This window comes from Crassostrea angulata, chromosome 1, assembly GCF_025612915.1.
Source record: "Crassostrea angulata isolate pt1a10 chromosome 1, ASM2561291v2, whole genome shotgun sequence".
Classification (NCBI taxonomy): Eukaryota; Metazoa; Mollusca; class Bivalvia; order Ostreida; family Ostreidae; genus Magallana; species Magallana angulata.
The window spans coordinates 20,523,399-20,535,897 of NC_069111.1; the positions used below are offsets into that span (position 1 = coordinate 20,523,399).

General features: G+C 35.1%; 1 protein-coding gene across 1 annotated transcript; it reads right to left on the bottom strand.

The window, feature by feature from the left end:
* Nucleotides 1-853: 853 nt before the first annotated feature.
* LOC128191648 (uncharacterized) lies at nt 854-8,127 on the bottom strand. The gene is made up of 6 exons (XM_052863833.1): nt 7,506-8,127; nt 7,011-7,073; nt 6,812-6,893; nt 5,321-5,767; nt 1,032-4,530; nt 854-865 (listed from the first exon to the last, which is right to left on the bottom strand). The coding sequence occupies exons 1-6, from the start codon at nt 8,125-8,127 to the stop codon at nt 854-856; spliced, it is 4,725 nt and encodes a 1,574-aa protein (XP_052719793.1).
* Between the last annotated feature and the right edge of the window lie 4,372 nt (nt 8,128-12,499).

Genomic DNA, 12,499 nt, shown 5'->3' on the forward strand with positions numbered 1-12,499 from the left:
TCCTTAACACCCCCGCGTTTCATGTATTCGTTCTGAGTTGTAAATTCCGTGATGACATCGGCAATGGAAGACTCGGAATCATCAGAATGAATACTACTCGGGTAAACTCTACCCATGATCACCGTCGAAACTGATCTACCTCATAAGTATTCATCATTACCATAAAAGTAAATATTTTTTAATCTTGTTCAGACAATAAAAGATATTTATAAATATATTGCGTATTGAGAATACTTACTATCAAAGAAGCCAAGATAACAGTCATGTATTTATATGGCCAGGATCAGAATGAATACTTCAAAAACATCTACGTGCTTGATATAATGGTCAAAATTAACGCATCGTGGTAACTGTAGTAGGTTGAAAGTTTTTCATCTTTTCCTTTTAAAGATTTTGACAAATAAACATGGTCTAGAATAGTGGCTCCTTCTGTTGTTTTGAAATCAACAATCTGCTTAAAACCTTGATCAATCATAAAAGTCTGAATAGGACCTGCAGATGTTGCATCTTCATTGAAGTCTCCAAGAAAAACAAGGAATTTATTTTGAGATCTGTAATTTTTAATCAGCTTTTCGAGTTGCATTAAAAACATTCTGAGAATTTGGGCGATATACAGTGACAACTACTATATCTTCTTGCAAACAATATACAGAGATTCCTTCCACATTCGTTACAGGAAGTGAGCTGACAATTTTGTTTAATGCAGTTTCTTTAATATAAACAGCTACACCACCACCTTTTGAGGCTCGTAATTGTGAAACTTGAGGATTGGTGCAATCATATGAATCTTCCCTACTTATTTGATGAAATTTGAAACCATTCATTTCAAATAAATTGACATTTTGTCGAGATGTCAGCCAAGTTTCTGTCAAGCAGATAATGTCTGCATTCTTACATCGAATATTTTTCAGCAGATCATTGAAATGTTTACCGAGACTTTGAATATTATGAAGATAAATCTTGATACCATTCTCTGATGTTTGGGAGTTTGGAAATGTTATTTTCGGCATGTTCTGCAAAGCTGAACTGACTTCTGGGTCTGCGTATATCTTTTTCTGTATCAATTCAGGTTTGTCTGAGTCAATGAATAAACCTTCTTTTGATGTAACTCTGCTCAACGCAACATAACCTTGTCCAGGTGAAAATGATCGGTCCAAATTAACAACTACTTTGTCAACTGTCAGTCCCTGTACTTTGTGCGCTGTGCAGGCCCATGACAATCGTAATGGAAACTGATGCCGAACAACATTGTTTGTTTTCTGATCTTTCATATCCTCTTGAATTCTTTCTATCATAACGAGATTTCCATTTCTACTTCTCTTTCCGGTTTTCTTCCCAACATTCATATTATGAAATAGTACTTCTACTGCAACAACACTTTTTTCTGCATGTCTCTGGCCATATACAAATTTTGATACAACTCCCATAACTCCATTAACAAGACCATCACCTACATTGCAGTTTCTAGTGAGCATAACTTTTGCACCAAGTCCCAATAACAAAGAGCTTGGAAGACTGTCTGTTTTAGACCTTGTGAAAGGCTTGCTTCTCATGTTGAGTTTTCCCGTACTTTTATCTTTTGTGAAGTCTTGAGCATTAATTTCAACAAATTCTTCACATTTCTTCTTGAGCATTGTCAAATTATAGGCATTGACCTCATCGTTTGTTGCATAAACATGAAGGACATCGTCTGGCCCCTCTCGTATACATTCTCTTAGGATGGAGTTGGTTTGTTCTTCCAGTGATTGTTTTATTTCTCTAGTCCGAAGTGTATTCAGTGCCTCTGCAAATGGGATATCTTCCCGTTGTCTCATAATTTCTGTTAATTCCACTTCTTTGAATAGATCTACCCAATAATCAAAAGGATAAAGTGGATTTTCTTTATAGAGACGTTCATCTTTGCGCTGTTTAACAGGAGGAAGCTGGTAGAAATCTCCCACGGCAATTACCGAGACTCCTCCAAAAGGTTCTTTACATTTCTTAATCTGTACTAGTCTTTCATGGATATAGTATAATAATCTTTTATACACCATTGAAATTTCATCGATAACGAGAATATGCAGATCTGCAAGTTGAACTCTCATTTCACTTAGACTCTGTTCTCGCAATGGTTCATATGGTAAAGGCATATGTTTCGGCAGCGAAAATAAATGGTGAATAGTATTTCCTCCGATGTTAAATGCGGCTGTTCCAGTGAAAGCAGTAAGTAGTACTGAAACACTGTCGGGAGTTGTCAATTGTTTTCCAAGTAAACGTGAAGCTTCATAATGTATGGCTTTAATAAGATGACTTTTGCCTGTTCCTGCTCCACCAGTTATGAATATGTGCATTGGTTCAAGTTTTTCGCCAAAACTTTTTTTCAAACACCACTCCCGCACCATATAAAATACTTTCATTTGAGTCTCATTCAAATTTTGAAGAACAATTGTTATTTCTTCTTTTGACTGTGTATTTTGTTGAACCTTGTAAAGAACATCACTATTAGTCTTTTGTGACTGCATATCTGGCAATTCTTCAGTAGCATTCAAATCAAGATCAACATTTCTTTCTGCAGACAATTCATGTCTCATTAATTCTGTCTCTGGACAGAGATTTGCCCAAGCATCTTCTGGTACCCCGATGTTTTCAAAGTTTTCCTGTGCCTGTGCGATTACATCTTCATTTTGAGAATACCTTGCTTTGTTTTCGTCCACAATTGATTTGACTGATTTCAACTTCTGCTTTGCTGTGATTCGTATGTATCCGTTTTCGTAAAATGTATCATATTGATCAAAACCTGGTGGTTTTAACTGATTAATTCCCCAGTAAGGCAAAAATAGTTGTAACAGGCTTTGGTAATACTTCTCTGACATTTTCTCAGCATCAAATCTTGGGTATCGTATAATTGCTGGTTGTGTGCGTGTTCTCTTTTGAATGAATCCCTTTGAGTTTTGCAGTTCATACACATTTTCATTATGAGTCTTGGGAACCTGTGATTTAGCAAGCACTCTAAATTCTGAGCAAAACTCTGCAAGACACATATTTTGAAAAAATGGTTCGTTTGGCCGATTTTCGTATCTTTCTACTATGTTTGTCATCCAAATGTCTTCATCGTCTTCTTCATCTTCGTCATCGTCTTTTGTTGTGCGTTTTCTTTTGATTTGGGACAACGGTTTTGTCAGTCTTGTCGGATTTTCACCCACTGGTACAAATACAACCTTTCTTGAACATTCCTTCATTTTCAGGTTACATACACGATAGACAGCTTCTTGAGCACTCACTTCCCTATGATTTAGATATGCAGATCCAATTTTCTTTAAGGTTGTACGGGCACTCTCATTACCCTCTTCTGCCTCTATTTTCGTTTGCTTTAACACCATTCCCATTTCTCTCTCAGACTTTGAAATGTAAGAAATTATGTAGACAATACAACTGAATGGATCCAAAACAAACTGAATATCCATATTAGCATCCCAGCATTTCAAAAGACACGGATTATATTGATTGGTCCACAGTTCTGATGGGTTTCTTCTTAGAACTACTGATGTTTTCTTTGCTAATCTTCTGTGTGCTTCTATGTACTGAGACTGTGTCAAGCCCAATTTTTCGAAAATCTGTTCTGTGTTTTCCAGTCCATTTTCTTCATCTTGTACTTCATTCCAAACTTGTAATAGGATTTGTTTAGCTTTTGCATGTTCCACTTTTAACTGAATTGCATCAGCATCATCTTCAAGTGTGTCCTGCTCGTTTGGAGAGTTTATAAACGTACAAGTAGATGGTGGTCTAGGAAAATTAAACCTACATTCTGTGCCCTTTTTTCTACATGACTTCGAATGTTTTTTGCTGTGTTGTTGTACAGACAAAATAATATTCTTGAGCTCCAAGTCTTCATTGTCAGATGGTATTGCACAACTTACATACTTGTCAATAAAATTGCATACTTCCTCCTCTCCGTTTTCATCAAGTTTTGGTGCATTTTCTATCCAATATAAACAATGCATGTGGGGTGATCCTCTTTGCTGAAATTCGACTCTCTGGAAATAATCTGAAACTTTTCCAATCGGTTGTGATGATGAAAATATAACTTCCGTCTGAAAAACATGAAATCTGTGTTCAAACATTCTAGCAACTGTGACAGGATTACTTCTGAGGACTTCGTTTTTTTCAGCCCAGTCCATCTTACTTGGATCTCTGCTATCATTTTGCTGTCTTAGTATTGTTGCAATTGCATCACTCCATCTATGTTCTGCAGCAGAGAATGAGCAAAACCATGTAGGAATTCCTAATTGACGAAGCATAGCAAACAGATCTTTTTGTGCGGCTGACCAATATGCTGGTGTTCCACGTATGGGTTGCATGAATCGCAAAGCCTCGTCATTTTTCATCATCTTTGATAAAATTTCTGGGTTTTGTACCATATTAGCAGTCATTTTACGCTCCCCTTCTATTCTTCTAACCGATTTTCTGATGGATATCTGTGTCTTTTCTATAACTTGATTTAAATCAGACATGAACTGGCTGAAGAAAACATAGTTGCTGTCTTTTGCGAATCTGTCATCAGTATTCATAAGACGGTTGTTGAAGTATCTTGACAACGTAATTCGTGTTTCTCTCTTCTCATTCCATGAAAATTTTCCAGTAGGAAAGAGGTACGGAAATGATTTTGCCTCGTTGCCTGGTTCCTGTAACATTCTTATCGGATTATTTCCTTCACCAGGAGCAATATCGTAAATATCATCAAAGTAATGGTCGAGAACGTCTTGAGCAATATCAACTGGTTGTAAACAAGTATCAGTCGCTATCTGCTGTTGATCATCATCGTTTGGTAATTGTTCATTATGCTCAGTTATTTGGCAGCTTTCGACAGTTGGTTTCCAGTTTGTATCTATTGTTACATCTTAATACCATTGATTGTTTTGTTTCAAATATTCTAATGCCTCAAATATATGCTTGGGGTTCACGAACTGGTATTCGATATAACCTTTATAATTTAGCTTTCTCTTAAGTTTTACTCTAAGTAACAGGTCTTCATCAGTTTTCATTGGTAAACTTGTTACTTTCTTCAGATCAGATGGGACACACACAACTGGTCCATGAATATTTTGCTGACCACCGTGTGGAAGTGCCATAACTTTCATGAATGGAATGTGTATTGCAATCAAGTGTTTTTCAAGACTGTTTAATTCTTGGAATTCCTTTGGAATATCTTCAAGTGTCATTTTGTTAGCTGCGGCTTCTGCTGGAATATTTCCACTCAAGATTTTTCTATGACGTAAAACAAATCCATAAGTTGGACTTAACACAATTTTTTGGACATGCTTTTGAACAATGGTGGCAATACTTGTCTTGAATGCACAAGTCTGCAACATTTGCTGCATGCTCATTTTTAGCATAGTTGTGTTGTTCACACTTCTGAACTTGATTTTTGAACAAGAGTCGATCACAGCAGCAACATGAATAATCTATGCCCTGCACAGCTTTCTCTTTAAATAATTTCACTATCTCATCCTGGTTTTCAAGTTTAGCTCGCTTAACAGATTTCTGATTTGTTATTCTCTCCTTGATTCGTGCTTTTTTAGCTGGACTGGAATCATACTGATTTTTACTCGAGGCTTTTCTTTTTGACCTGAACGAAACATCAGACTCGTATTTCTCAGCCGCTGCATTAAGTTTTGCATCCCGGTAGGTTTTATTTTCCCTGTATCGTTTTGTACTTGCTTCATTGACTTGTATCCTGTGTGCTTCATCAAACTTGTACTTCAGTTTGCTCCTTGCCTTTACAGTTTCTCTGTGTTCAGCATTTAATTCATATTTTTCAATACTTCTTTGTTTCAAAGCGTTTTTATGATCTTGGTCTGTTGCATACTTTACAACAATTCTTTCTTTTACTTTCTGTCTATGTTCTGGGTCAGTTGCGTACTTAATTTTGCTTCTTTCTTTTGTTTTGGTGCTGTACTCAACATCAGCATGATACCTTTGCTTCCTAATATTTTTTACATTTGCTTGAAATTCTTCATCGCATAAATATCTCTTAGAAGCGGCTTTCAGTTTCTTTTCCCTAAATTGTAAATCAGACTTGTATCTTTTTCTTAAAGACTGTCTTCTTTTCTCTGCATAACACTGTTTCTTTGCATTACCTGATGGTGTTTGTCTTATTTCTTGCATTCGTTTTCGATTTCGGCATCGCTTCTCATATTCATTTGGAATTTGAGTCAAGTCTGTGTGATCTGCATTCACAGAGAGAACTACATTGTAGTGATTTTGATGTTGATGATTTAAATAAATTGCTTCAGTTCTGTTTCGTTCAGAAGGTTCAACATCTTTAATTGAAAATCTTAGCCAGCATCCTCTTGAAAATGTATAGATATCAGTGTGCAGTAAGTGGGCTGTAGCAAATATTTCAACATCAGTAGCCCATTTACCATCTTGGTACATTTGTGTAGATGAAATGTGACTGTCAACAGATGGCTCATTGTTCAATAATGGTTGAAATAATTCCTTGTGTTCTATCATATGCTCACAGACAGCATTGCGCATAACATTGTGAAAATCTTCTGAGTTTGTAAGACTGAATGAAACAGCTCTGAAGAAGCAGTTTCCGTCTGCTACAATTTCTTTTTCTAATCTTGGTGTTGTCATATTTGTTTCCGAATGTTGCATGTACGCAGAATTTTCATTGCATATGTAAGGAACATTCAATAATTGACAAAGAATCTGTTTAATTTCCGAATTCAATGGACAAAAACTAAACTGAAATTGCTCTTGACTAATAAATATTACATCATCATTTTGATCACATGTTTTGTCAATTCTTTCTTCTGATAACACAGACTTTTCAAATAGCACAACAGCATCTTGTTCTTCCTCATCTTTGTTCCTGTCATTTTCAATACAATTCATTGAGCAGGTCACACCTGTCAAATTACACTCAGTGCTTTTTGAATATCCCATTGACAGAGCTAGATTTTGAATATGTGAATATATTTCATAGACATTTCGAAATAAAACTCTTGTGCTTTTTCCATACATACTTAACATTCCATCAGAGGACCTAGAATGCGAATCGAAGGCAAAGAAACCACATTCTGTTTTTCCTATCAAAAAAGTGTTTCCTCCAAAGCAAACAAAACACCCATCATTGTCTGCTAGAGCAACTTGAAATGCTTCATCTAGTGGCAATGCATTAAATTCAGCATAATTTAAGCTATCATTAGCCAAAATAACACTTGCTAGTGATTCGTTTGCATGAAATGTATATGATTGATTATAACATTCAAAGAGTTGTGGTAATTCTTCAACCAGCAGGTACCTATCATTAATTGAGGAGCTCCTTTGCAAATACGTGTACAACTCATCGCCTGTCATTAAAACTTGGTCTATATCCGATGTTGTCCAGTTTAATGCACTTTTAAGTTTGTGATAAGCCAATCCTGATAAACAAATTGCTACACATTGTGTTCCAGCATTATCTTCAAAGAAAGGGTCAGCTTGATGAAATGAACCCTGCACTGATATTTCAAAATTACCTTCTTTAGATGATTTCTGCCGCCACAAATCTGCACTAGTTTTCTCAGTCTTTCCATCATTATATCTATCTGAAAAAGTATGTTTCTCATTGTTTCCGTTCTCATTTCTATTTGATTTCCTTTTAGTTTCCTTTTTGTTTACCGTCAAGTTGCCCTCATCTTTTATTTTCCTGCTGGTCCCTCCATACATGGAGGTTTCCAACTGCGCCTGACCTGCTGGTCCAGACACGTGCACGGTGTCCGGTCCAGATGCCCTCGGTGGAGCACAAACCCATTCTAGGGAGTCAGGGGACGGTGCCTTGTCCTGTTCACGGACAAACAGACTTCCCCGAGGAGATGGCAACCTCGGGGCAGGTGAATGCATTTTCACTCGAGGCGAGGCCTGCACCCTGGCCAGGGGTTTTTCCTCTTTAGGTGGGAACCCCATAAAACCAAGCCCCGGAAAATTACCGGGAGAAGCTGAAACAGCTTCCTCCTCTGTCCGACAAGGAACAGAAGAGTCTGTTAGAGTCTGATCTGCTGGGACATCTCCAGGTGCAGTTTTTTGTCTCTGCTGCCTTTTTCTCTTTTTGTCATTCTCTCGCTTTTGTCTACTGTTAACAGCTCTTTTTCTTTTTGGCATCTGAAAAACAACTCGTCAATTTAAGTTGGTTGGAAAAAAGGCATTTTTATGTACTTTTTTTTTTTATAAATTAATTTTATATTTTTTAATACAGGGATATACTTTGTTATTAACAGATGCAAAATATAATTAGGTCGAAGATAATCTCCCAAGAATGTGAGGGGTCAGGAAAACACACAATGGTCAAACTTTACAGACAATGAGATTTAATTCTTGATTATTTCTTTTTTAAGAGATTCATGACGTTCAGCAGGGGTCATTTACTGTGCATCAGCATAACCAACATGAGCTCACGAAGATTTGGGCACTTCTTGTTCAAGAAGGATCATAACCACCCCCAATTCTTGTGACCTTCATACATTTGATGCCCCTTTACACAAAGAACAAGAAAATATATGGTTTATAGGTTAGGATCTCAATCATTTTCAAGTTATTTGGGCACTTCCTGTTCAATGGGGGGCCATGACCACTCCCGAGTCTCATGAGCTACATACCATTCAATAACCCTTAGCACAACAAATATATATATATTTACATTCTACTATTATTTTCCATTCAAATATGTGATCTTTAAATGCCTCTAAATGCAACACCTAATCACTGCGTAAGAATTTACATGTGATTTACATAAGTAGTTCTCAAACGGTGATTTCTATGTTATCGGTAAAAAAAAAATTTCATAAATGTTGTCAAAACGCCATGTTTAAAAATTATTCAACAAAAAAGTTGACTTTATTGTTAAAAGCAAAATTTCAAGAGTCATTTTTCATGGATTATATTTTCATGCTCGTCGATCTCAACTCAACATTCTATGTGATAACCAGTTTAAACCAGTTTTATAAAACAGCTGTTTTTGCTGTTATTAATTTACTCCCTCCGTGATCTGCAATTTATATCGATTTATTTAAGTAATTAATTGATTTCATCAGTCAGGGAATGTAAACATAAGCATTAAATGATTTATTTTTGACGTCGCGGTGTCAATAACTGCCGTCAGATGAGCAGACAAATTATCATAATGCGCTAATGCGCATTATTTAATTTGTCTGCTCACTTGACGTCAGTGATTGAGACGATGACGTCAAAAAAAGTATTCAATGCTATATATATATATATATACGCACACTGTAGAAGCACATATTTTCGTTGGGTCAAACTTTCGGTGTTTTTTAACCAAATAAAATTCTGTTGGCATTTAATTTCCTCATATCATAATCTCTTTGTATTCATTAATAATTTGGTGAAAAACTCGTTATTAATTTAATTTCGTTGATTTTTACTGCCATCGAATATAACGAAATTAAATCCTTATCGAATATTTCTGTTTCTACAGTAGTTTAGGGGGATCTCAATTGTTTGTAAAGTGCCCAAAGATAGTTGGCCACTTCCTGTTCTAGAAGGCTAAGAACCAACCTTGGGGCCTATGACCTACATGTAGATACGATTTGATGCTCCTTGACACAAAAAACAAGGAAACATATATGGATTTAAGGGTAGAATTGAAACCATTTTGAAGATATTTAAGCACTTTCTGTTCAAGGTATTGTGCCCAGGGCCTATGGCCTTCATACCATTTGATATCCCTTTAAACAAGGAACAAGGATATATATAGTTTAGGATTAGAGGTAGGAATATTAAGCATTTTCAAGATATTTTCAAGAAAACAGGCACTTCCTGGTTTTTTGTGGGTTTTTTTTTTTTTTTTTTGGGGGGGGGGGGGGGTTCAGGATCAACCATGGGGCCTATGACTTAAAAAAACAAGTAAATATTGGGATTTAGGGGTAGGATTAAAACCATTTTGAAGATATTTTAACATTTTCTTTTCAAGGTGGGTCAGTAATATCCCCAGGCCCTATGGCCTACATACCATTTGATGCACCTTTAAACAAGGAACAAGGCTATATATGGTTTCGGATTAGGGGAAGAAATATTAAGCCTTTTCAAGATATTTTCAAGATAACAGGCACTTCCTGTTCTTTGGGGTGGGGGCGTCAGGATCAACTGTGGGGCCTATGACTTAGATACCAATTGATACCCGTTGACAAAAAAAAAAAAAGAATATATGGTTCAGGGGTGGGGATCTCAACCACTTAGAATATATTTGGTTGATTTTTTGTTCAAAGGAGGTAATGACCAATCCAAGGGCCTCTCACCTAAATACCATTTGATGCTCCTTTACACAATGAACAAAAATATATCTGGTATAGGGTTCAGGATCCAAAGTGTTTTCACAATAATTGGGCACTTCCTGATCAAGGGAGGTCAGGACCACCCCTGGGGCACATGACCTTCACACTATTTGATGGCCTTTGTCATTAGGAACAAGAATATATATAATTCAGGGTTCATGATCCTAACCGCATTTGAGATACATGGTAATTTCTAATTCGTGGTGACTGGGGATGACCCCAGGGGCAAGATTTGCTGGGAAATACAAGTGGTAAATAACGGCAATACCCGTCCCGGTAAATACTATTTATTTTCATTCAACTCAGATATACTGGGAAGTACAATTTTTTTGTATTTGTTTGCTTTATTCAATGTAAATCATAAGTTAAGGAAATAAGATAACAACATAAAAACACAATTCTACATGTTTAGCCATTTCAATGTCAGTATCATTAAGATACTTCATTCCCCCATCACATTTTATAAAAATACAACTTTCAGTCTATGTTGCTTTTTCCACCCCAAGATATTTATAATCATTCAAAAGACAAAATAAAATTCAACAGTCAAGCAATCACATGTTGTTTCAACAAATTGACTCTTGACAGCTATGTCCTATTGTTCTCTGGAGATATTTCCTTACCAAATGGTTATTTAAGAATATAATTTTCAAATATTTTCTCTATATTTGAATGAAAACTTTAAACCCCCACCTCTATTGTACTCTCCTAATTTAAAAAACTATTATTTAATCAAACTTGACAAACATTAACCTACGATGCTTTCATACGTTTAAACTCTTCTGGCAAAATGGTCTTTGAGAAGAACACTCTTAAATATTTTCTTGATGTTTTCTTTTGTAAAAATTTGATCCCAACATATTTTGTGGCCTTTTTCTACCCCGAGATGTGATTTCATTAGCAAACTTGAATAAACACTACCTGACTGTGCTCCCATTCAAGCTACAGTATTTCCTGCAAAATGGTTTTTGTGAAGACAATCTTAAAAAATTTTCTCCTCTATATTTTGAGTTCCTGTGTAAGATTAATTTGACTCCTTAATGTTGCCCAACTCTATCTCCGGTGGACAATGATTTGAATACACACAACATGAATATGTTTCTATATAAGTAACAGCTTTTCTGACCACAAGGATTTTGAGAAGAAGTTCTATAAAGATTTCTAAAAAATATTCCTTGATAAACATTGAATCACCTATGAGTAGCTGCATCTAGGGATCATCATTTGGACAAACTTGAATTTACACTACTTAAGGATGCTTGCACACATGTTTTATCTCTTAATAGAATAGTTTTATTTGCCTGGTGGTTTTGGAGTAGAAGATAAAAATGTGAGAACCTGACATCAAATACGACAGACAGTGGACAAATTTTTATCAGAAAGCTCACTTGAGATAAACAAAGGTAATCAAAGATTACTTAGCTCACCGAGACGAGGCAAAACCTTAATGAGGCATCACCTTTATGAGACCACCCTTTTCATATTATATGAAAATCATACTTTATGAAGTTGGATATTCATGGACACTGTTTTGACACAATATGGTATTGTATGATAATCATATGTTCATTTCATACCGTTTTATATGATACAATGTTTATTATCATCATCATAATATAATATACAATATTGCATCCTATCATACTTACAATATATATCATATAATATATTAAATACTGTAATAAACAATAATGAGATATGATATTTTAACAAATGATATGATATTGTATTGTGTTATAAATATTTGTATTCTATTACATAATACAATATCATATCACATAATACATCATAATATTGCAACATATGGTATTATATAGTATAATATAGTATGATATTGAATTGTATGATACTGTATCATATTTGATACATAATATGATGTATCATATGATGCAATATAACTTGATACAAAATTGTATCATATGAATTGGTACAATATCATTTGATATAATAAAATAATATATAATACAATATTATACATATTGTATCATATAATACAAAAATATATATTACAATATCATAAAATACAATATCATGTGATGTAATCATATATAATATAAAACAATATCATGTTATACAATATCGTATGATATGATATAATATAACATAACAATATCTTATAATACAATATTATAGAATAAATATCATATTAGTTACTGACTCGCTACGGATATATATTGGGTTGA